Here is a 26,628-nt window from a genome sequence, read left to right on the forward strand (position 1 = left end):
CTACAATCACATTTGTTCATCGCATGAAGAAGAAAACGTCAATATTGCTTTAAGATTCTAATTAATTTGGTCATTTGTCGTCAAATGTGCCGCTGCCTTGGGGATTAGTCTGCTTGCATCAGAACCGAACATGCGTGGTTCGATCCCGCTCGCATGTCTTTTTTTCTCTCCCAAGCTTTTCTTATATATCATATTTGATACAGAGCAGTTTTCAACGATTTTTTAAAATCTTTTTTTTCTTCTTCTCCTCATGTTTCCTTTACTGGATAAAGCGCAAAGCACAAGTGAGTCTTGAAGGCTTTGCCTCTTGTTTATTTGTGTTTTTTTTTCTAAGTGAATATTTAAAAGTTTGCATATTCTGATTCGGTTTTACATACTGAGGTCTAAAACATAAAATCAAATTAAACACTGGTCGTAAAATGATCCCTCAGTAATGAGGTTTCATTGCTGAAGGGCTGTCAGACACATATCATGCAAAACGAAAAAGATCAGGTATTATCTTATTCCTTGTACGACCAACCACGTATCTTTTACGATGGAGACTTCATATACAAGGCGAAAAGGGCAACCATGATCATAATAACCTGTAAAAGTCAGTAACCAGAACGACGAGACTGCTGAGAATTCTACTCGCTTTTCTGACATAGAAATCGGATTTTGTTTCATTGAATATGTATCGATTGAGAAATCCGTTCGATCCAATGTCGCGCAACTGAGACTTTTATTTCTGAACTTGTATCACTTGGTGAGATTTACTGAGAAATCTGTTTGCTATAATCACATACAGTTCGTGAGTTATTTTAATGAACTTTTTCAGGTCAAGGTGGACACATTCTCATCAGATATTGAAAACAGTACAATGCCGCAACAAGCAACATGATTAGCATCAGCAAAGATTTAAAGACATTCTGCTTCATCAATATCATAATGGAGAAAAAACACAATCCATATTTTGATTTCTTAAGAACATAATATGCAATATCGTATGCATCAACGCATCCCCTCTACTAGTTCGCCATATTTGAAGACATAATACACAAACTGCATAGTCATGACAAGCGTTATTAATACACATACTGGCATGTACATGAATATAGAAATACATAACATTTATCATTCTCGTAAACTAACACATTCACCTACATATGCACTTCAGGTATAATAATATTATTATTGAGGCTTCATTATTGTTGTGCACTGTGATTTTTTTTTTCCATATCTTGTGATGAGTTACTGTTTTCGAGAAGTTATATATATATATGGACATTTTCTCTCAGTTCATGATTTTTGTTTCATTGATTTCACATGTATCGCTTAATGAGATTACTGAGAAAATCTATCCGCTATAATGACAGGCAGTTCATGATTAATTTTGTTTCATTAAAATTCACCTGTATCGTTTGGTGAAATTACTGAGAAATCTATCCGCTATGATAACACACGGGTCATGATGAACTTTGTTTCACTGAAATTCACTTGTATCGCTTGGTGAAATAACTGAGAAATCTATATGCCATGTAATGGCAGACAAAAATTCACGACTCTTTGTTTCATCGAATTCACCTGTATCGCTCGGTGAAATTACTGAGAAATCTATCCGCTATATAATGACACACACACTTCATGATGATCTCTGTTTCATTGAAACTCACCTGTATCGCTTGGTGAAGTTACTGAGAAATCCATTCGCTATAATGACATACAGTTCATGTTTCATCGAATTCACCTGCATCGCTTGGTGAGATTACAGAGAAATCGACCCGCTACACACACACACACTATGATCATCTTGAAATTCACTTGTATCGCTTCGTGAGATTACTGGGAAAATCTATCCGCTACATAATCACACACACACACTTCATGATGAACTTTGTTTCACTGACACTCACCTGTATCGCTTGGTGAAGGAGCCGACGTAGGACACGAAAGCGGTGATGAGGAGCACATCCCCAGCCAACATCTTCTCGTCCTTCCGGAACTGCTCAATGGCGGCCGCCCAGCGCACGTTCTCCGAGGCCAGGCCGTTGACCAGGCGGTTGGCCAGGGCTATGACCCTGCCGGTCTCGTCCGCCTCCTGCTGGCACTTCAGCTTGGCGTCCGTCGCCTCCTGGAACTGGGCCTGGCAGCTGCCACCACCACCACACTAAGTTTCAGTTGTTGTCTGCTTTTTTTTCTCCAGGTATGTGTGTGTGTGTGTGTGTGTGTGTGTGTGTGTGTGTGTTGTGGGTATCACTATGACTGTATGCTCATTAGCGTGCCCATGAATACACGACTTTTCAAACTGACGTAGAATGCCAGAAATAATTGTTTTAAGTGCAACATATTTGCGCAAAAGCTCAAATTGAATAATATACACTCACACAAAGACACGACACAAAGACACGCGCACACACACACGCAAGCACATAAGTACACACACACACACACACACACACACACACACACACACAGCTGACTGACTTGGCCAGTGTCTCCTGCAGATCAGCCACATGGGCCTTGATCCCCTCCAGTTTTTCTTGGGCGGCGTTCAGCTCGGCTGTCGCCTGCGCCAGCGCGTCTCGCTTGGGTTTGACGTCACAGAAGATGTTGTAGTAGATGACAATGTTGATTACCCAAGAGCAAAGGCCAGCGGCGGCGATGGATTTGGAGTGGATGAATTCTGGATTGAAGTCTTTATTTTTCAGGTAGACCTGGACGGCTTTGAGGGATTCCTCCGAAATATGATCTTTGTCGTAGTTGACCAGATCGTCAAGAAATTTGTCCACCTGTGTATCACGAAGGTGGCCAATCAGATCAGGATTTTTGACACAGATCTAATCTATAATTCCATTTGCCTTTGAGCCCACGACTGTAATGCGGATATGCCAGAGCTGGTTTAACCCATACAACCTCCCCTCTTTTGTTATGCTCGTCTAGTAATATAATTATCCATAGGTGATGAAATCATTTATTACATATAAAATTGACCGCAAAATATGTATAATGATAAGGTTAACATTCTATACCACCATTCAGCAGTTTAGCAGAGGGGAGGAAAGGAAGAAGTTTCAGTTTCTCAGTGAGGCGTCATTGCATTCGGACAAATCCATATACGGTACACCACATCTGCTGGGCATATGCAGATGCCTGACCAGCAGCATAATCCAGCATAGCCCAATGTGCTTAGTCAGGCCTTGAGTGCATGCACATATATTTTAGTACCTACCAGAGTGGATTTATTCCACAATGTTGCCAGAGGACAACACTTTTGTTGCCATGGGTTCTTTTTCAGTGCGCCAAGTGCGTGCTGCACACGTGACCTCGATTTATCATCTTATCCAAACGCTAGCCGCTCAGTTTCATTTTCCAGTCAAACTTGGGAGACAGGGCGAGAACGGGAATCAAACACAGACCCTCGCGAACACTGTATTAGCAGATACACGTCTTAACCATTCTGCCACATTCCTCCTCCTCTTCCTCCAGAAGACATCGCATATCGAGCAGACTAGGTAACGCGTGGTAGGGAGAGAGGATATTACCTGGAATGGAATGGACTAAAGCAGATGGTGCTACATCACAGTAATAATTCTAAGAAAAAAATGCCGTGCATATTTATGACTGCTTTACATGAAGCATACATTCCATTCCACTGACATATAATGCACGATTAGCAGCTTCATTATCACTGAGGGGATTTGTCTAATCAAGGATTTTGTAGAATATTTTCTAGTTGTCCTATTTATCTGTAACTGTGGTTTATTGCGCCATGTTCGAAATGAAATTACTTCTGAAACCAAACCCAGAGAAATACAACATTGAGAAGACAATGTTGATCGAAAAATAGGTGCGAGACGAGTCAGGCAGTCTCAAATCCAAAGTTGGTAACCACAGCACCATTGACATTGATATCACTGATAAAGCTATTCAACAGCAAAGTATCACTCTGCCCCGTCGAAAATGTTAGATAAAAGAAAAAAAACCCAACGCTTTGTCATATTGTGAAATTAAATGACAATGAAGAATTCTGTGCTATTGATCAAGTTATGATAATAGCAAAATATCCATCATTTTGTTCTGCTGACAAAGCTAAATAACATTAACTTATTCCCCGCTTTGTGCTATTGACCAAGTTAGATAAAAGGGGGGTTCGTGTGTATTCTCGTTTGGGTGAATATACATAACAATGTCAAACCGAAGCAAACAAGGCCTATTGCTCTGTTTGGCCAAATTTTACGGCTAATTCCTAAGTCACTCTGTCCGTAATGACAAGGCTGAGAATCGCGTTTATTGGATCAACAAGCGACGGAATCGTGTGCGTGCGTGCGTGTGTGTGTGTGTGTGTGTGTGTGTGTGTGTGTGTGTGTGTGTATTTCAAATATTGGAAAGGTGACGTTTATATCGGGTGTGCTTTGCTATGACTCAGATGCGCGTTTTTTTTTTAAATATTAAATTTTTTTTAAATACTTTTTATTTTTTTTTAAATTACAGAACCATGTGATATGCCAAATAGCTACTGTTTTGCTTGTAGTGTGTATGTAGACAATCACAGAATTCCCCACCAATTAATTTCTTTTACGCAGTTACCGTGACAATTAAGCTGTGAATGTGTACTGTTGTGTCTGACCTTGGACATGATGCTGGCCTTCGCGGACTTCCAGGACTTGTCTTTGGGCACCTTTCCCCCGGGGGCCAGCAGACACATGACGGCTGCCGCTACGTTGACCACGGCACCCGGCGGGGAGGCGAACGCTTTCATTTCTGTCAGGTTGCCCTGTGCGAAGACCAACATGATCACATTCTGTGTGTGTGTGTGTGTGTGTGTGTGTGTGTGTGTGTGTGTGTGTGTGTGAGAGAGAGAGAGAGAGAGAGAGAGAGAGAGAAAGACGAGCACGCATTTAAGTTGTTATTTGATAACAAAAAGTGGCATTCATCATTTTAAATGGAGAAATCCGCTCACGATCTAAAAATTATGTATAGGTACTAAGAATAATTACTATGTAAAGTTCTGATGAGTAATCTCTCTCTCTCTCTCTCTCTCTTACTCACGAAAAACAAAACAAAACACCCACACATGAAAAAAAACCCCAGAAATATCTTCCGGTATTCAGCTTTTGATTTATGTAATCACTTATGATTTATAATCGGACAGTAAAAAAAACAAAACAAAACATAACGTAAACACGTATATTCTGAAAAATGTTTCAGTTATTGGTATAGCAGAATCAACAGATGTGTTAGCTTTCAGTATATGGCGTTATGTTTTCAAATCAGCACAGAGAGAGTGACAGAGAGAGATAGAAAGAGGCACGGGAGATCGGGTTATAACCGTTGTTTGTGCTGACATGAGGTGAAGTGTGTATGGGTCAGAGTAAACAGTGGTAATGGGACACTGCTGTTCAGTGTAAACAATACCAACAGACCAGTTTCCTTTCCCATGTCTTGCAGCCAGAAACACGGTTCCCCCGACTCATGACAGCCTGTCAGTGAAGCCACAGTAGGTGTGGTCAGGCAAACAACAACAACAACAACAAAAAACAAAAAAAAAAACTGTCCAACCGCGAGCCTGCTTTTTAACTGAGATCCCAGGGATCTTTTAGGAGGCGCTTTGCAGGCCTGTTAACCTTTCCCACTTTAAGTCAGGTACCTATTAATAACTGGTTGGAGTGATGAAATTCGGAGTAAAGTGCCTGTCCTAAGGACACAACACCATGTCGAAACGGGCCTCGAACCCTGATCACCTGTGAGCACTGGTTCAAAAGACCAACGTCTAACCGATTCTACCACGGCGCCTCCTTAGGATATAAATGGAGGTAAATGATACGTCTCAGTTTCAAGAACATTGAAGAGTGTCAAATGAGCCATAAAGGGTACTCCAGAACAGCTTTGTGATCTCACACTTTGAAGCAGCATCGTCCACTGTACCTTATTCAGAGTGTTGAGGGCTTCTTCAGCAGCCTTCAGCGCGGGCTCGGCTTTTTCCAGATCTCTGGAGCAATCAACTTGCTTTTTCTCAACCTCCTTAGTTATGACAGATACCTGGAAACAAGGAGTCGACGCTTCATAGTCACAACATTTTTGAGAGTCACTGCAACTATGCTTTTACTGCAAACCTTTGTCTACTTTGTGTACTCTTATCGTGAGTCCTTGCACAATGCCCTCCCATATACACCTACACAAGCCCCCCCCCCACCCCCACACGTGCACAAACACTGTAAAGCAATGTTTTTCTGAAGCAACAACAACCTAGCATTCAAGCACTTTATACCTTTTTTACGAATTCATACTGAATTACTGTGATTTTCATGCCCTATTTATGTGTTTTACACCGCAAATAAACCTCTCTTATTGGAGATAATAAAGTATTATGTACTGTGTACTCTACTATATATATTTCTCTCACCTTCTGCGTTGATTTCTCTCTTTTGTTTTAAAACTTTATGCGGAGATTCTATGACAGAAGAAGGCAAACCTATTAAATAAAGAACTACAATAATCTGAAATGGAAAGAAAGCACGGGGTGACTTAGTGTTTTTGTTGCATTATCTTTGGTATCTTCGGATTGAGGTAATTCGTTTGAGCTCATAAAAGGCAGTTTCACAAACTTCTGTCATAATTATGACCTTTTATGCTAAGTTAAGAATCAACAATCAATCCTAAGATTCTTGCATTTCCTGTGAATGGGATATTATGAGAGCTAACCTTATATGAGGACGGAAGAGTACAATAACGAGACAGAATATGAATCGAAAAGAGAATAGATTCCGTGTTTTATCATTATTAAGTTTCAGGTTGTTATTCATCCAGCATTTTATACCATGGGGGCATTTTCTAGGTCATGAAGTTCTTGTGTATTCTCTGACAAGGCTGATTTTTGTATCTATCATCTGCAAACGACTAATGAACAACAGGGCGGTTCTAGATATCAGAGTTGTGGTACACATTATGAATAAAACGGTACCAAGCACCGAGCCTTGTTGGACACAAAAAAGAAAAAAGAAAAAAAAGAGGGGTTGGAGTGATGACTGTTGACAGACATAAAATAATTCCTGTTTGTCAAGTCAAATTTGAACCATCTAACAAGAACAGAACAGAAATTGTGTCTTCATCCATAGCTGCAAGCAGATCATTCACCACTCGCAAGAGAGCGGTCGCAGTGCTGTGTCCTGTTGGACAGGCTGACCGGAACGGTTTACAGAGGTTGTTGTTTTGAAGATGTGAAAGTTGTTGTTGAAGAACTACCGTTCCCATAATTTGAATAAATAAAGTTAAAATTCGAAACTGGCCTGCTATCTATGACTGTGCTTTCATGTGACATGTTCGAATATATATATATATATATATATATATATATATATATATACTGTTTAAAACAAGAAAACCTCCAGATATATCGTCTGACGGATGCGGTAGCTGAATGGATAGAACGCTGCATTCTCACCACCCGAGTTTCCTGTGTTCGACTCCCGGTTTCGGCGCACCTGGTGGGCTAAGGGTGGAAATTTTTCCAGTCTCCCAGGGCAACATGTGCAGACCTGCTAGTGCTTGAACCCGTTTATATACATGTATATGCATACAAAATATCGAGCACGCACGTTAAAGATCCTGTAATCCGTGTCAGCGTTTGGCGGCTTATGGAAACATGAACATTCCCAGCATACATACCCCCCACCCCCGAAAATGGACAATGGCTGCCTACATAGTGGGGGTAAAAACCGTCATACACTCAAAAGCCCACTCGTACATACGAGTGAACGTGGGGAGTTGCATTCCATGAACACAGAAGAAGAAGAAGATGATGATGATGCTGAGGAGGAAGAGGACGAGGAGATGGAGGAGGCGGAAGAGGAAGAGGAGGAGAAAGAAGGAGAAGAAGACGACGTATCGTCCAATACGTGACGATCTCTGTGTCACTCCTACCTTGGCCTCTTCCTCATCAGCCACAGCTTTCTCTTTGCTCACTTTGGCCGTCTCTGCACCCACCACCTGGATCAGTTTGTTGGCGTCCTCGTTCTTTATGGCTAGCTCAACCTCTTGGGAAGCCAGCTTTTCTTTCAATTCGTCCACCTGCACAGACGTATGCATGTACATCATGTCTTTTTTTCTTTTTTAAAAAAAAATACTGATTGTATCGGAATGTTTGTGTGAGTGGGAGGTACAGAATGCACATAATTATACGTCCATGTACACACGGACACAGGCACAGACACACAGACTAATTAGTCATTTTGGAAATGAGCTGATTTGGGTATTAAAAAAAAACCCCAAAACCACCGGGGTAATGGGTTACGGTTGATCAGTTATTTGACCTTGGGCATAGAACTGCTGTGGATTCTAAAGAGTATTCTGTTTATGAAATTGGTAACGCTTTGCCTGAAGGTCGTAAAAGTTGTAAGTGATGTCTTGTAAGACCCTCGGATTAGATCAGAGACTGATAAAAACCAAAGTGAGAGCTGTATGATCAATGGTTTCTCCACTGTAATGAGAATTCATTTACAGCTTAGTCTTTTGTGAAGGACTATGACTCTCAAACTAGGAGGCAAGATTGCACTGGCTGTTAGTGCTGCAACCATTGGGAGCTAGTTGGCCTTTGGGCAACATCCCCACGCCGACTGTCCGAAAACTCTCTTGGCCGAGTGAGTCGCGGGATGTAGCTTGGGCAAGACACTCCCCGCTATCATCTGCTGGCCTGATGGTGCTATGTAGTGCCTGAACCCCTCTCGTGTGTATACACACGCAGAAGATCAACACGTTAAAGATCCTGTAATCCATGTCAGCGTTAGGTGGGTTACGGAAACAAGAACATACCCTGTATGCACACCCATGAAAAACGGAGTATGTCTGCCTACATGGCGGGGTTGATAAACAGTACGGTCATACATGTAAAATGTTACACGTCTGAGCGTGAATGCGTGCGAGACTGAAACCTGACTGAATGACACAGGAAACGAATGATGAGCGCCCAATGGCAACCGTCAGTCGGCTCTACCCAAGTAGGCAGGCAGCCCTGTTTTGCAAATGATCCCGTGTTTGCAAAGCGCTTTTGGAGCTTGGTCTTCGACCGAGGACAGGCACTATCATAAGTATCCATATCATTCATTCATGGTCTTAGTCGGACACGACTGACTCTCAAAACGCAAAAGGGGGGAGGGGAGACAGCCCCAATCCCCCCATTGCACGCTGCCTGTCCACCCACCCACCTGGGCCGCGGTGGATCGCAGCTTCTCCAGGCCGTTCTCCAGGCGGGTGATCTTGGCCTGTAGCTCGTCGTTCTTCCGGCGCAGCAGGTTCTGGTAGAGGGTGATCTGCTCCAGGAAGGACTTGGGCGTGGTGTAGTTGTAGCGCCGCTCGTTGGCCAGGTACTTTTGGCTCACTTCGTTCACCGACGTGTGCACGAACGCCATGAACCTCGAGATGGACGTGCGCATATCGGGCTATGGATACGGATACATACACGGACAATTCATTCAAGTATACGCCATTGTACCTTCATGAAGCGGGTGCTGGTACACGATCATAACGGACAATTCATTCGAGTATACGCCATTATACCTTCATGAAGTGGGTGCTGGTATAAGATCATTACGGACAATTTACTGAAGTATACGCCATTGTACCGTCATGAAGTGGGTGCTAGTATACGATCATTACGAACAATTTACTAAAGTATACGCCATTGTACCTTCATGAAGTGGGTTCTGGTATACGATCATTACGGACAATTCATTCAAGTATAAGCCATTGTACCTTCATGAAGGGGTGCTGGTATACGATCATTTAATCAACAACAAAACCCAAAAAAAAAAACAACAGGAGAGGCAAGGCCTTCAAGACTCACTTGTGATACACTTAAAAAAAATCCAAGCTTTTTATGTATTGAGTATAATTTCAAAATGTAATGTTTAAGATGAGAAAGATCAGTTTAAAGCAAATTAAGTCCCCTAGCATTAATTACAGAGTAATTTCCCTTCTTTACTATCTGCACCAAAACGTTTGCAAAATAGATAAAACTGCCATGCTTAGCAAAAGAAGTTCCTGTTTGAACAAAAAATGATGATAATGACTGCTCTTGTTGTTGGGTAAGAATATCAGATCAAAGTGCCAAGTTTAGAGAATACAAAAAATATAAATATAACAGTAAATGCAGTTTGCATATAATTTGGCTTCTTTTTTTATTTTTTGTGCCCATCCCAGAGGTGCAATATTGTTTTAAACAAGATGACTGGAAAGAACTGAATTTTTCCTATTTTTATGCCTAATTTGGTGTCAACTGACAAAGTATTTGCAGAGAAAATGTCAATGTTAAAGTTTACCACGGACACACAGACACACAGACAACCGAACACCGGGTTAAAACATAGACTCACTTTGTTTACCTAAGTGAGTCAACAACAACAAAAAAACCAAGTAAGGCGCGGTCATGTCATCAAGAAACAAAGTTCAGTGTTTTTTTTGGTTTAAAAAATTATTTTTTTTATCAAGACATCAGGGTCAATCGCAGTCTGAACGCTTTAAACAGATCGCTTGAGAAATTACGTATGTTATGTTCATGCCCAGAAGCTATGAATAATGCTAGTCAAAGGCGACTCTCTCTCTCTCTCTCCCTCTCTCTTCGAAAGTTACTGTGTTTTTTTTTTCACTACGTGTTTTTTTAATTTTTTTTTATTTTATTGTGTGTGTTGAATAGAATTCAGTTGATATAATTCTTTGTTCTTAAATCATACAGACATGTCTGACTAGGGACAGAGACTCAGAGTCAGGTTTATTCACAAATGGCCGTAGCCCAATATGAACAGAATAACAATAACAGAATTTCACATGCTGTCATTGAAATTATCAATGTAATCGACACAGCCTCTTCCACAAACAAAGGCCACTAAAACTAAAATACAAAATTAATGACTCTCTTATTTGGAAATGATATTCTATAAATATAGGCTACAAAGCAAAATTACGTATCTTATCTTCATCGTTCGATGTCATCAATAGATAAAGTCGAAATACACATGGAAATATATATATTTTTTTTAAATGGACTCGAAGGTCAGTCATGACATTTCAGAAACAAAGTGAACCTCATCTTTTCTGGATTCCTTGCATAAAGAGCATAACAGAGAGAGAGAGAGAGAGAGAGAGAGAGAGAGAGACAAAGGAGAGAGAGAGCGGAAGACAGAGAGAGAGGGAGGAAGACAGAGGGAGAGAGAGAGGGGGGGGAGGCACAGAGAGAGGAAGGCAGAAAGAGAGGAAGACAGAGAGACAGCGAGTATGAATGTGAAGGTGGGCGAGTGGTTTTGTGGCTCAGGTTACACACACACACACACACACACACGCACACACACATTGGCATATTCATCCCCCCTCATCTCGTACACAAACGAACACACAAATACTACACTACACTACACCGCACTACACTACACTATACAAAACAACACGACACGACACGACACTACACTGCACAGTACAACATAACACGACACGACACTACACGACATGACAACGCACGACACTACACTACACTACACTACATACCGAGAGCAGTTCGTTCTCCCCAATGAACCTGGCACTGACAGAGATGAGGGCCTCCTCGGGCCACTCGTGGAACCAGTCAATGGACGTGCAGTTGGTCACCGCCGGGAACTTTCGGCTTCGGACTCTCAGGGTTGACCCCACAGGTGAGAAACATAGAACCACCTGGCATTGAGGCGGTTAAATAAAGTTTCAGTTTTCTCAAGGAGGCGTAACTACGTTCGGACAAATCCATATACGATACACCACATCTGCTAGACAGACGCCCGACCAGCAGCATTAACCCAACCCCAACGCGCTAGTCAGGCTTTCCGTGCATGCCAACAAGTTTTAAATTATGGACATAGGACTGCGAACATATTGCACAAGTATCATCAAGATGGAAAGAAACAATCAAAGAAACAAACCCACAATAGTTGAGTAAAAACATCAGTTAACTGATTAATAGACTTGTTGGCTGGCTGTCTTTTTAGCTGGCATGTTGGCAGACTGGCTGCTCAACTGTTTTTTTGCTTGTTTTTTGTTGTCGTTGTTGTTGTTGTTGTTTTGTTGTTGTTGATATTTTTACTTTCCCCCGTTGACGCTAATAACGACTGATTTTAACATTATTGTAATCGCTGATTCTTTTTGTGTTTTTTTGTGTGTTTTTTTCTTTCCCTGTTTCGACACACGCCAAAATGCTTGATCCACTTTTGTGGGTGGCATTGAAGGGACCGACACTGTCGCCTTCTTAAGACTGCAACATAGTGAATCTGTGTGTAGTATTGTCTTTGACGTTGCTGCTCATTGTCCGGCCAACCGACATGCGCTTCCTTTCTTCAGTGATTCCCTCCTCCTTACACAGACGAACGCGTGCTGACTGATGCGCATGCGCGAACACAAAGTTGGTAAGAGAGAGAGAGAGAGAGAGAGAGAGAGAGAGAGAGAGAGAGAGAAATACGGACAGACAGACAGACAGGCAAAACACACGGAAACAAAGACAGATGGAGGCAGAAACATACACAGAATCAAACACGAATCGAGACACAATGGAAAATCCACCAACCTCCTCCCTTCCCACTCCTCCCCTCCCCTCCCCCCTAACAACCTTCTTTGCTGCTGTAGTATATATCTATACCTTCAAGGTCCTGCGGACCCTGTCAATGAAGAACTTCCAGCAGTTCTCCCGAGAGTCGTCCACGCCGCTGGCCTTGACCTCGGGCCGCACGCCGTTGATGATCTCCTCTGTATCGTCGTCGGCGATGAGGTCCGGGATCTCCCCGGAGGCCAGCAGGTCGTTGATGAGCACCAGGAACTTCTCGTCTGCCACCTCAGTCACCACACACACACCGGTCACCGGTCAGTCACACCCACTGGGTCTAACGGGCTGAGTGAAGGCTGTCATCCCCAAGTTCCCCATCACTGAAGTGGGTGACCTACTTCCCTTTTTCGCTTATTCCCAGTTCGCCTTGCTGTGTACTAGGTCCCCCCCCCCCCCCCCCTCCCCACCACTTCTCTTTCTCTCTGACTCGACTCGACTTATTGTTGTAAAATCCCTAAGGATTGATAGACACAACAAAGAACAAAAGGAACAAAGAAAGAAATGGTCTTTTAACATGCATGAAATGAAATGCATATTTTGTGTTTCTTGTCAGTCATCGCAATTGAATAAATCACTTCGTTTTAGGATACTGTATCCTTCAAGTGATCACATTTGATTGATGATGATCATACTGCTGTACAGTCGTGATTACATGGTTTCGCAAAGCATGAAATAAAACACACGTATCTGAGAAATGGAATTCATCTTCAACAACTTCACACATATCACATAACCTCTCTTCTCTTGGAATGTTCTCTTTACAAGAAACTCCACAGGATTTTTACTTCTGAACGTACGCGACAAAAAAACGGAATGACACTGTCACTTCGCTGACTTGGTCATTACCATTTTCACTACGTACGGTCTGCCTAGAGTCTAGACCCTGGGAGCAAAAAGAAACAGAAAAAGAGTAAAGCAGAAAACACCTTCACCTTCCTTGCACAAAAAACAAGAGAGGCAAGGCCTTCAAGACTCACTGGTGATACACTTAAAAAAAAAATCGATTCGTTAAAATGTGTTCTGTATTTGTTATTATAAATCTTCGGGTTAAAAAAAAAGAAAAAAAAAGGAAGTCCTAACCAGATTCGAACCCCGCGTGTTCGGGTGAGAAGAAACTATCTTACCCATTACACTATCGTGGCTCCTTAACTGTCGTTCTAAAATTTAATATTTGAACATACTTTTTTCAAAGGGCGATAAATCAATTGCCGTATTCGCAGTGAGAACGCTGTTTAAATCATAATATTCTGGTGTATCTTGGGCATTCAAAAAAATCTTTGAGGACAATAAAAAAAATCCGCGGTAAAGGAGACGTGGCTATCGCCACAATCACACTGCAACATTTAGCCGTTTTCTCTAGATCTAGACAGATGTACAAGTTTAGTTACACCCGCCGGGAATGTAGTACGACACGGTCGATTCAATTTCTCTTTTATGTTCATTCTAGTTTTATAGTTTTAAAGTTGATATGAAAATTGAGTATTTTGTTAAACTAATAACATGTAGAGCCAAGTACAAGTACTTCTAAACGTCGTATCAAGTGAAAAGGACTTCATTTTGAGAAAAGTCAAGACTGGAAATTTTTTCGTTTCATCGTGATCAATTCAAGGGTATTAACTCGCATGGTTTACAATTTTTAACTGTGAATTCCGACTGATTCTGTGGATATTTTCATGGCAGTTTGGGGCATAATCCAGTAAGTGATGAGGCGTTCACAAATCTTTCTCTGAATAAATATTTAACGGTCTCCTTCTCCAACTTCAATCACATGTTATCATGTATTGTCCATTGAATATAGGACTGAACGGGCAGGTCAACAACTTGAAACAAAATGGCGTCGTTCACGTTCGCGAAGAATATGAGCACGCACTTTGAATGTGTATAAATATGTGTACGTAATTGATTTTTGCCCATGACCTTCAGGGCTCAGCCAATAGATCTGTAAAGTCCACTCGTCCTATTGATTTTAGTATTTTCCAAAAAAGACCACTTGGGCGAATGAACATAGTGAAAGCCCTGTACACTGAGAGTAAAACACACAAGCTTTTTATGTATTGAGTATAATTTCAAAATGTAATGTTTAAGATGAGAAAGATCAGTTTAAAGCAAATTAAGTCCCCTAGCATTAATTACAGAGTAATTTCCCTTCTTTACTATCTGCACCAAAACGTTTGCAAAATAAATGAAACTTCCATGCTTAGCAAAAGAAGTTCCTGTTTGAACAAAAAATGATAATAATGACTGCTCTTGTTGTTGTGTCAGAATACCAGATCAAAGTGCCAAGTTTAGAGAATACAAAAAAATATAAATATAACAGTAAATGTAATTTGCATATAATTTGGCTTCTCTTTTTTATTTTTTGTGCCCATCCCAGAGGTGCAATATTGTTTTAAACAAGATGACTGGAAAGAACTGAATTTTTCCTATTTTTATGCCTAATTTGGTGTCAACTGACAAAGTATTTGCAGAGAAAATGTCAATGTTAAAGTTTACCACGGACACACAGACACACTTACACACACACACACACACACACAGACAACCGAACACCGGGTTAAAACATAGACTCACTTTGTTTATACAAGTGAGTCAAAAAGGGGGGGGGGGGGGGGAGGGAAAAAAAAAGTGTTCGTGAGGCTGAACTGGCGAAACAGTGATGGCAGGTAACGGCACTTCGCAAAAATGTTACCTGCTGCGGCTGAAGATGCCAGCAACCTTCCTCAAGGGGCGTCAGTTCGTGATCTGACTCTCTCTCTCTCTCTCTCTTTTCCGCGTGGGCGTCAGTGTTTGAACCCATGTATTCATCATTTCATGTTCATTTTCTGGTACGTGTGTGGCGCATGCTCACAACGACACAGCAGACACACAAACACATGAAGAGAAAGAGACAGACAGGCAGACGGAGAGGGAGAAAGAGAAAAGACACAGACAGACAGACAGACAGATGTGTGTGTGTGTGTGTTGGGGGTGGGGGTGGAGGTAGTGGGGGGTAGGTGGACGCGGACTGATAGATACAGCGAAAGACACACAGATACGTGCAAGTTCCTCGCACAGGAAAAAAAAACAACAACACACACCCCAAAAACACCAAAACACCAAAAAACCAAACAAAAACAAACAAAAAAAACCCCAAAAAACAAAACAAACAAACAAACCCCCCCCCCCAAAAAAAAACCCAAGGTGCGTACGACTCATAACGATTCAGTTTCAGCTACAAGAACATTTATCCCGGTTTACACACAGACAAGAGACAAAAACCCACGTACACACTAACAGTAAAGAAACAGCGAGGTCTACCTGAGAGTCAGTCATGAGGAACATCATGCCGATGCGCTTGACTCCCGTCTTGTGGTACAGCATGGCCAGGTCTGTCTGCAGGTCAGGAATCCCGTAACCTTTCGTCAAGGTGATCTGGAAAACCTGGCAACAAGACAAAAACTCTTTTTACAAGAAACTCCACAGGATTTTTACTTCTGAACGAACACGGCTAAAAAAAAAAAAAAAAAAAAAAAAAAGGAATGATATCGACACTTCGGCTGACTTGGTCATTACCATTTTCATTACCATTTATGATTGTAACCGACTCAATGAACCTCATACAGAAAATTGAAAACGGAATGGGAAGCCCAGAGTGGCATAAGGCAATGCGCAACTTTCAGATTAAAAAACTCACATGGTCATACTGCCCGGGACATGCAGGTGTTAAGGGAAATGAGCGAGCTGACAGACTTGCTGGTAACGCAACACCAACGAGCGGCCTACATCTAGGAAAATCGGAAATCCTCAGAAAAGTCAAATAATATCAAAAAGAACAGGTACAAGGCCATCACACCATCGATCGCCTCAAAGAAATAAAAGCAGAGAGAGGGAGCGGCCGTAAGTCTAACATGAAAGGTAGAGCACGATGCTTTGCATATCAAACAAATATCGGCATCATTTCCAAACCAACATTGCGCAAATTTCTTCAAAACGGAACAGAGTCTCTGTGGGCTTTTCCAAATACAGTAGACTGAGCAACACACTAGACGCCACGTTCTTGGCATCAGAGATCTTTTCCTATCCCTCTTGCGGCCAATCAGTGGCAGCCTCTGTGCGTGTGTGTATGTGTGTGTTTGTGTGCATGTGTGGGTCTGTGTTTTTGAGTGCGTTTGTGCATGCGCGAGGGTGTTAGTGTACACAAGTGTCAGGAGAGTTCTGTGCACGTGCGTGTGTGTGTGTGTGTGTGTGTGAGGGGAGGTGGGGATGTGGAGGGAGGGGGTAGAGGATGAGGTATGTGAGTGTATGCATGCCTACACTGTGGGAGCAACAGGATATTGGAACGTGCGGGTGTGTATATATATATATATATATATATATATCTCTTTGTATATATGTGTTTGGGGTTGGGGGTAGGGGATATGGGCGTATGTGTGTGTGCTTGTACAAGTAAGTGTTCGTCTTTGTGTGTGTGTGTGTGTGTGTGTGTGTGTGTGTGTGCGTGCCGTGGAAGCTGCGATACGTAGCCTAGAAATGAGTGTGTGGAGGAGGGAGGTAGAGGAGGTGCAGGGTAATGTGTGTGTGTGTGTGTGTGTGTGTTGGGGCTCATGTACGTTTATGTGTATTTGACTGTGCTTTCATATCTGTGAAACTGCATGTTTGGTGCATATCTGTTATGCATATGTGGGTGTATGTGTGAATGTGTGTCTTCATGTTTTACATTTATTTGCTTATTTATCATCATTGTTGTCTTATTTATTCATTTATTATTATTATTAATACTACCTTTTTTATATTATAATTATTATTTATTTATTTATTTATTTATGTACGCTTATGAATTATTTATTCACCTTTTTTTTTTCTCAAGGCCTGACTAAGCGCGTTGGGTTACGCTGCTGGTCAGGCATCTGCTTGGCAGATATGGTGTAGCGTATATGGATTTGTCCGAACGCAGTGACGCCTCCTTCAGCTACTGAAACTGAAACATTTTCAGTTTGTACGGTCAACCTACAGCCTAGAGCCTGGGAGCAAAAAGAAACAAACAAACAAAAAAAAAGGAGTAAATCAGAATACGCATTCACGTTATCACCTCTTTATGGTCAGTCACACTGCGTACGCGTGCTCGTTTCGGCGTACACGTACACATATACACACGCACTTATGATCACAAAAAATACATCCCCCTCTCTCTGCCTATCCACACACACATAATTATCTATCTATCTATTGACATGTATATATAACGAAATCCATGTACGCATATATATAAGAATGTATATATATTTATACAGACACACTTAACCCCCCCCCCCCCCCCCCCCCCGAGCTCCCCACCCTCCCCCATTTACCTCACGACTGCTGCCAGACATGTAAAGGATTGCTTGCTGCTACTCCCCCCACCGCTCCCCTACCCCCAATAGCTCCCAACCTCACACTGCTCTCCCCTCTCTTTCGACCCCCCCCCCCCTCCCGGGCCCCCTATCCCCCGCACCCCTTCCCCTCCCTTGAATTAGCCTCCATGAGTGCCATGGAACATATCACGTACGTGCAAAGTGACGTCACTGATGACGTATCAGAAAAAGGGGCGGGGAAAGAACATCTGGAAGGCTGAAACTTCACACAAGTTTATCTGGAGACCATTTTCTCAGTCTTAGACTTATTGTTTTCTTTGTTTGTTTGTTTGTTTGTTTCATGACTTTAAAAAAAAACAACACACACACACACACACACCGACTTTCTACTGCTTCCCCCACCCCTCCCTCTGGCACTCGAAGGGGTTTTATTTATATTTTTTTAAAAAAGAAGAAAAAAAGAAAAGAAAAATAGATAAAAACAAAATAAAATAAAACCTCTCCTTACCTCCAGACTGCTGATGGAGGCAGCCAGACGGGACAGGGACTGCTTGCCGCTGCCCCCGACGCCGATGAGCAGGGCGTTGCCTCGCGGGGACTCCAGGATGCGGTTGATGCGGCAGATGTGCATCATGGCGTCCTCGAAGAGCACGAGGTTCATGGCGGCGTTCAGCTCGTTGTAGCTGTCCAGGGCCTCCAGGAGCAGCTTGTTCAGCCGATTCCAGTCGTTGATGGGCAGGTACTTGGGGTCCCCGATCCCGTCCGCGAAGTGGCAGTAGATGATGGGCTGCTTGAAGATCACGTTCTCGTCCGCGTCCTGGTTTTTGTGAGAAAGGAGCTGTGAGGCGAGGCTGATTCGGGTCGAGGCGAATCATACTACTACTACTACTGCTACTACTACTACTACAAACCGAGCTAAGGGTGGGTTGTGTGTGTGTGTGTGTGTGTGTGTGTGTGTGTGTGTGTGTGTGTTGTTTGCGGGATATTGTGATAACATGATCATTAGTGCACGGGAACACGGACGTACTAGACACACAGCCACATACTACTGATGTATGTACATGACACTCCCCAACCCACCACGTTCCCTATACACAAATACAGAGACACGCAGAATCATTCACGTCTCACACACACACACACACATTCAAACACACACGAGGACACACACGCACACACTGACAAACACACAAACACACACTCACAGGCAATGGAATGATATACGAAAAGGAATCTTTTTCTGTTATACGTAATTCTGAACGAATGTCGAAGTAATTTTCTGTGATCATAGCTTCCCTTTTCAATGGTTTTCATGCTTTATTCATTTTCTTCATTTATATCTACCGTATGCATGTAATTATCTGAGAAACTTAACCCAGAGAAAATGATAAGATGGTAATGTCTCAAAATTTTAAAAAAGTCGGTCCATATCTTTGAAACCATCGCAGCATTGGTAAACAAGACACAGGAAACATAAGTATGCTTATTGTCAGTTAAAGACTGGTGGTAAAATGGAATAAGAAAAAAAACACACACCCTTGAAGCAGTTAGCAAAAAGAATAAAACCACTCTTGATATAACCTAGAGAGATAACAACACACGCAGACAAAAAAACAACAACAACAACAACAAAAAAACAACCAAAAAAAACAACAACAACAAAAAACAACCAAAAACACACACACAAAAAAACAACAACAAAAAACCTATCAAAGCATATCTCCTTCTGATCAGAATACACTTTTTTCTTCTTCTTCTTTTTTCCCCAGTACGTGGGGGGGGTGGGGTATGGGGGTGGGGGCAAGAAACACATTTCATTGAACCATGTTGCATGTATTCCACTGTAGGATCACAACTTTTCTGTACGAAACTCTGAATGTTCACTTTTTTTCTGTCCCCTGCCGCCCCCCGCCCACCTTCCCCGCCCGCCCCCCTACCATATCCCCGCCCGCCCTACGCCTCCTGTCTTCCTTGTTGTTGCAGAACATATTACGTGTTGGACTTCTGATCCAGTGTTCACCAGTGATCAGGGTTCGATGTCCCATTTTCGGCATGGTGTTGTGTCCTTGGGGAAAGGCACTTTACTCCGACTTTCCCTACTTCACCCAGGTGTGAAGAAACTGACAAACCTGACTCAGGGTTGGGTATGGTTAAAGAACAAAACAAAAAAAACAACAACAACAAACCAAAAAAACAAAAACAAACAAACAAACAAACAAAAAAAAACAACGGTGGAAGGAGAGGATTGAGCTCAACCTTCCTGGGCCGAGCCCTCTGGACACAGTGCGTATGATTTCACTGTCCCGATGTCCACCGTAAAAAGTTTTATGGGTCATTTAACCTTTATGGGTCCTTTAATATTTAAACTCTCCGCAGACAGCGTACGTTGCTATTGTCCCGCGCATCACCCATTCCCTCCCCTCTAGCTCTGGACACAGTGCATATGATTTTACTGTCCCGATGGCCGTCGTAGAAGGTTACAGGTCCTTTAACCTTCATGGGTCCTTTAACCTCTCCGCAGAGAACGTACGTTGCTATTGTCCCGCGCTTCGTCCATTCTATCCCTCCTAACACCCCCCCCCCCTCCCCCGCCCCCGTCCACCACCCTGTCTTCCTTATTTCTTACATCGGAGTTCTTCCTGATGGCCTCCTTGATGAGCTTGTCGAAGAGGGCGATGTCGTCCGTGTCCACCAACTTGTCTCTGTACACTCGCTGGGCCTCGTGGCACCACAGCCGCATCAGCTCGTTGCCATTCTTGGCACACTCCGGACCGGAAAACAGCATGCCCTGAAAACCAGGCACGCACCTCGCTGTATTTATATGATACAGCCAGTCGTGTCCGACTATGCATTGTACTGTATTGTGTTTACTCTTTTTTGTTGTTGTCGTCACAACAGATATGTCTCTGTGTGAAATTCGGGCTGCCCCCCTCCCCCCAGGGAAAGCCCGTCGCTACACTGAGAGCGTCACCCTTTTCCCCCCTTTTTTTCTACCTGCAATTTTATTTATTTTCCTATTGAAGTGGGTTTTTTCCTACACAATGTAGCCAAGGACAACCTTTTTGTAACCGTGGGTTCATTTACGTGCGCTAAGTGCATGCTGCACTCGGGAACTCGGTTTATCGTTTCATCCGAATGACTAGCGTCCAGACCACCACTCAAGGTCTATTGGAGGGGGAGAAAATATTGGCGACTATGGGATTCGAACCAGTGCGCTCGGATTCTCTCGCTCCCTATGCAGACGCGTTACCTCTAGGCCAACACTCCACAACCAGAATAGCAGAGGAGGCAACTGCTGTCTGAGCGAGAATTTGATTACGGTGGAGAATGTCTTCCCTAAGCTAGATCCCCACTCTTTCGGTCAAGAAGGTTTTTTTTTTATGACAGTAGGCGTTGGGATGATCCCGAAGGGCCAACCCCACAGCTAATCTTTACCGCAGAAACAAAAAAGTTTCAGTATCGATCATATCATCAATGCTGCTTTTTCTCTCTTTCGATCTACCTTTCTCTTTTTACCCTATCTCCCCAACACTCTCAAACACACACACACACACACACACACAGCCAAAACAATACTCTTACAAACGCGTAACACTCAACACAAACTGTAACACGACTCTTAACTCGGCAGGCCAAAACATTTTCACAGTTTTCTGTCATTAGGTATGTAATATGTAACCCTAAATTTAATTTTCAATTGTAAGTTATTTCACCAGCGTAATAAACTACTTACACTGTTTACACCTGTGCTTTCTTAGTGGTCACCTCTTCAGCTCAGACGCTAGGCGGGAGATATATATCATTCTACAATTAGTCGGGTAGGAAGGGAAAGGGGGAGGGGGGGACGGCTAGATATCGTTTGTCCTTTATACGAGTGCGTGTGAGATAAATATATTTTCAAATATTTTTTTTTTATCTTTCATTTTTGTGTGCGGAGTTCTTTCTTGACACGTGTGCGTTGTGGGCGCCCCCTTTTTTTTTTCTCCTTGTCATCGCCTGTCCCCGGTTCCAGAGGCAGGTTGTGTGACAAAGGGTACCAAAATAAAACAGAAATCATGTGCACATACAAACACTGTAGGATCTCTGACACACAATGCACATACTATACTATACATATCAGACTTACCTGGAACATGTTGGAGAGGTCCCTGAGGTTGAAGATGTGATGGAAGCGGACTTCGGTAGGCAGGAGAGGGAGAGGGGTGGTGGGGGTGGGAAGGGTATAAACATGAATAGGAAATTATGTGCAAGGATTTCTGACACATTAATATATTATAGTCGTGTCCGACTATGACAATCAGAACAGCAGAGGCAACTGCTGCCCCGACTATCTGAACTAGAATTTGATTGTAGTGGAGAGTGTCTTGCCCAAGTTACATTCCCCTCTCTCTCGGCCAAGAGGGTTTTAGGACAGTTGGCGTTGGGATGGTTCCCAAAGGCCAACTAGCATCCAAGGCTGCAGCACTAAGAGCCAGTGCAATCTTGCCTCCTAGTTTGAGAGTCACAGTCCTTCACAAAAAAAGACTAAGCTGTCTTCTTCTTCTTCTGCGTTCCCCGTGATCATGGTCTCAGACTTGCAGTCCTATGCTGGAAATGAAGGTGGTGGTCTTGATGAGGTCTTCTTTGGTGCCCCAGAGCTTTTCTGCCAGTGTGGCTCCATAGGGCCACTGCTGTGTCCGTGCATCTTGATACAGGGGGCAGGACTGCAGGATGTGCTCCGGGGTTTGTGGGCCTGTCTTACACGGGCAGTCAGGAGTGTGTGACAGCTTCATTCGGTACATGTGGTCTCGCAGGCGGCAGTGCCCCGTGCGTAGTCAGAATATGATTGTCTGCTGGAATCGCTGCAGGTGAGGCATCTGGTCATCAGGTGGATGGCTATGTTGTTGCTGGAATGTGTTTTTGAATTTTCGTTTGACCAGAGTTTTTGCCTCCCTGTATGAGACTGGCGGGTTTGTCTGCTCCAGTCTGCTGCCAGACTTGGCCAGTCTGTCCGCCTCCTCGTTTCCTGCCAGACCACAGTGGGCAGGGATCCACTGGACAGCGACGTGTGTGTGTAGCGAGAGATCGCCAAGCAGGCGCTGTGTGTCTCTTTCCAACTGCTCACTCGGTGACTGCAATTTTTGGATGGCTGATCTGCAGTCTGTCAGAAAGACAACGTGTTCAGGCGGGTGTTGGTCTGCTTTGATCAGTCTGGCAGCTTCTCTCAGAGCAGTAAGTTCGGCCCGGTAGTTTGACGAGCGTCCACCCGCAGGCAGAGAGTGAGTGGAGGTGTGGCCATCTGGGTGACTGATGTAGATTCCACTTCCTCCATTCTTAATGGCTGCATCAGCAGATCCATCAGTGTAGATGCGAGTCCACACTGAGGCGTTGTACTTTGCGTGCAGCATCTCCAGCGTGAGGGTCTTCAGCACGTAGTCTGGCTGGTCTCCCTTGCTGGTCACTCCTGGCACGTCTGTAGCGTAGAACACGCCGTCCTGCTGAAGATTCCATTCTTCGGCATCCTGGAGAGGCTCTCGTTCTTCAGGGGTGCTGGGGAGGATGTCGCTGTGGGTTCTCAGCAGTTTTTCTGCCGGGTGGTTGAAGCTGCTTCTCTTCAGTCTATTTTTGGTTGGTTCTTGCAGCTGTTGGTGGGCTGGGTGTGAGGGAAGTCTTTGGAGTTTTTCATGCTGTATGAGAACTTTCTCTTCTCGTCTGGTGTCCAGGGGAGCGAGTCCTGTGGTTGTTTCTAGGGTGATGATGGGAGTGGTTTTCAGTCCCCCAGTGATGATCCGCATGCTTGTGTTTTGCACTTTGGCCAGCCTGCTTGTGTTGGTTTGTGCAGCAGTGGCCCAGGCTGATGATCCGTATTCCATTACTGGGCGGATGTTGCCTATGTATACCTGTTTGAGGATGGTGTTGTTGGCTCCCCATTTGGTGCCCGCTAGTTTCTTCATGAGGGACAGCCTTTTTGTAGCCCTCTTTTCTGTCTCTTTGATGTGGGGGTTCCATGTCAATCTCCTGTCCAGTTTGACACCGAGGTAGGTTGGGGTGTCTTCTTGTGGAATTTGCGACTAAGATGTAAATGACTTCCCACTGCAATGGAGAAACCATTGATCATACTACAGCTCTCCCTTTGGTGTTGGCCCAACTGTGTAAATTTATGTCAATCTGTTATATAAACTGGGCATTGGGCCGAATCTGACATATGACCATGTATATACACCTGGAGGATGTTGGAGAGGTGCCTGGGGTTGAAGAGGTAGTGGAAGCGGACGTCGGTGGGTAGGAGACGGAGAGGGGTGGGGGTGGGAGGTGGGAAGGGTATACACATGAATCGGAAATCATGTGCAAACACAACAGGATTTCTGACACACAATGCACATACTATACTATACATATCAGACTTACCTGGAAGATGTTGGAGAGGTCCCTGAGGTTGAAGATGTAGTGGAAGCGGACGGCGGTGGGCAGGAAGGTGGTGGAGATCCTGTTGTGCAGAGCCAGGGCGATCTGCACCATGGTCTGAGAGAAGCGCTGCACCACCACGGGGAAGCCGGCCGTCGACAGGTGCTGCGACAGGATGCTCTTGTAGATCGTCACCAGGGCATCCTGGTTCGGGAAGCTCACCGCGAACACCGCATAATGACGCTGGAAAAAAGGGCCACAGACGCACATGCACATGCATGTACACACACACACACACACACACCACACCAACAACACACACACACATATATACATACATACATACATATATATATATATATATATATATATATATATATATATATATATATATACACAAATACACAGACGGACATGCACACGCGATCGCACAAACGTGTGCACAAGCACAGACACGCGCACATGAATAGTGCACGGGCAAGCATAGATCATGCACACGAAGGTGCGCACGCAGACACAGACACAGACATAGACACACTATCTATCTCACGTTTTATTTTGATGGAACAAAAACGTTCCGCTTTATCGTGTTTAGCATAACACAACATCCGACACACACACACACACACACACACACACACACACGCATTTATTTTATCTTATTGCAATTAAAACAAAAGAGGCAAGGCCTTCAATACTCACTTGTATTACGCTTTAAAAAAAATCTAATCGTTAAAATGTGTTCTGTATTTGTTATTATAATGCTTCGGGTTAAAAAAAAACGAAGAAAAAGCCTGAGTCCTGATTCGAACCCGGCATGCTGGGGTGGGAAGAAACTGTCTTATTCACTGGACTATTGCAAATCCATGAATGTGGTTCACAAATTAATATCAATGCATGCTTTTTCAAGGGCGATAAATCGACTGCGGAATTCGAAGCGATAACGCTGTTTAAATCATATAATTTTGGGGTATCTCGGGCATTTAAAAATTCTTCAAGGGCAATTAAGAATTCTTTGAAGTCCGCGGTAAAGGAGACGTGGATATCGCCGCAATCACACTGCAACATTTAGCCGTTTTTCTCTGGATGTAGATAGATGTACAAGTTTAGTTCCATCAGCCGGGAAAGTACGACACAGTCGATTCAATTTCTCTTTTATGTTCATCCTCGTTAATTGAGTATCCACTTTTAAAAGATTCATATGCAGTAAACACGTCGATGATGTAATCTGTGTCACTGTATGTGTTCTGTCCAGAATTTGTATTTCTTTCCATTTAATTGCGAACAAGAAAAACTAGGTCAAACCGTCTTACTAAGCATCGCCAACGCCATTGCAATTGGGATGCGGTAGGTAATATGGTGTTTTCGGAATCCCGGAAATGAATAAACCGTTAATGATACGGGAAACACAGCTTGATTCGGGAGACTTAAAACTATTACTGGTATGACTGTGAAGATTTTTTTCCCTACTATTTTAAAGCCACCGGGTTATAACATAGACCCACTTTGTTTACACAAGTGAGTCAAAAAGGAGCTGAGTTTTGTTTTAGATTTTTCTCTAGGGACATTTGTTAATCAACGAATTTGAGTTATCTACTTGGCTATCTGTGTGTGTGTGTGTGTGTGTGTGTGTGTGTGCTCGTGCATGTGTGCACGCAACTTCTGTGTGTGTGTGTGTGTGTGTGTGTGTGTGTGTGTGTGTGTGTAACATAGATTGCATGCGTGTACAACAAACATCTCCACCATCCACCCACCTGAAGCCGAGAGTCGATGGTGAAGGAGCCGGCCGTAGGGTTCATGCAGCTGACGTACTGGGTGTTGTGGATCTCCTTCAGGGTCAGCTTGGCGCGGTCGTACCAGTGCTGATGGTCGATGTGCTGCCTCATGAAGGTGTGCGGCTGCACCGTGAAGTACTTGTCCACCTACGCAGCACGACACAAGACAACACAACACAAACGGGCGCAATAGCCGAGTGGTTAATTGAAGAGTTAGAGCTTTCAATGTGAGTGTCCCGGGTTCGAATCTCGGTGACGGCGCCTGGTGGATTAAGGCTGGAGATTTTTTCCCCCCGATCTCCCAGGTTAACATAATTATGTGCAGACCTGCTTGTACCTGAAACCCCTTCGTGTGTATACGCACGCTGAAGATCAAATACACACGTTAAAGATCATAAAATCAATGTATTGTCTGTACTTTTTGGCTTTTTGTTTTCTTCGCAGCAAACCCAAACATAACCAACACTGAAGAGAAAGATCGCTCATACGTGTGAAGAAAAGACAGTTAAAACAAGACAGGATATAACATGCTTTTTGTTGCTTTTTTTTT

At 43.4% G+C, this 26,628-nt stretch overlaps 1 protein-coding gene across 1 annotated transcript in view; it reads right to left on the minus strand.

The window, feature by feature from the left end:
- The window catches only part of LOC143289304 (dynein beta chain, ciliary-like), a 123,692-nt gene that overhangs the window by 25,486 nt on the left and 71,578 nt on the right, over positions 1–26,628 (minus strand). The window contains exons 39-51 of the mRNA XM_076598337.1: positions 26,058–26,225; positions 24,307–24,546; positions 20,546–20,707; positions 18,428–18,736; positions 15,887–16,009; positions 12,626–12,817; positions 11,512–11,673; positions 9,180–9,413; positions 7,900–8,046; positions 5,905–6,018; positions 4,607–4,753; positions 2,464–2,768; positions 1,893–2,129 (exon numbers count right to left, since the gene is read on the minus strand). Of these exons, the coding sequence (XP_076454452.1) occupies positions 1,893–2,129; positions 2,464–2,768; positions 4,607–4,753; positions 5,905–6,018; positions 7,900–8,046; positions 9,180–9,413; positions 11,512–11,673; positions 12,626–12,817; positions 15,887–16,009; positions 18,428–18,736; positions 20,546–20,707; positions 24,307–24,546; positions 26,058–26,225 (2,540 nt within the window). The remainder of the gene's footprint in view (positions 1–1,892; positions 2,130–2,463; positions 2,769–4,606; positions 4,754–5,904; positions 6,019–7,899; positions 8,047–9,179; positions 9,414–11,511; positions 11,674–12,625; positions 12,818–15,886; positions 16,010–18,427; positions 18,737–20,545; positions 20,708–24,306; positions 24,547–26,057; positions 26,226–26,628) is intronic.

This window comes from Babylonia areolata, chromosome 1 (assembly GCF_041734735.1).
Source record: "Babylonia areolata isolate BAREFJ2019XMU chromosome 1, ASM4173473v1, whole genome shotgun sequence".
Lineage (NCBI taxonomy): Eukaryota > Metazoa > Mollusca > Gastropoda > Neogastropoda > Buccinidae > Babylonia > Babylonia areolata.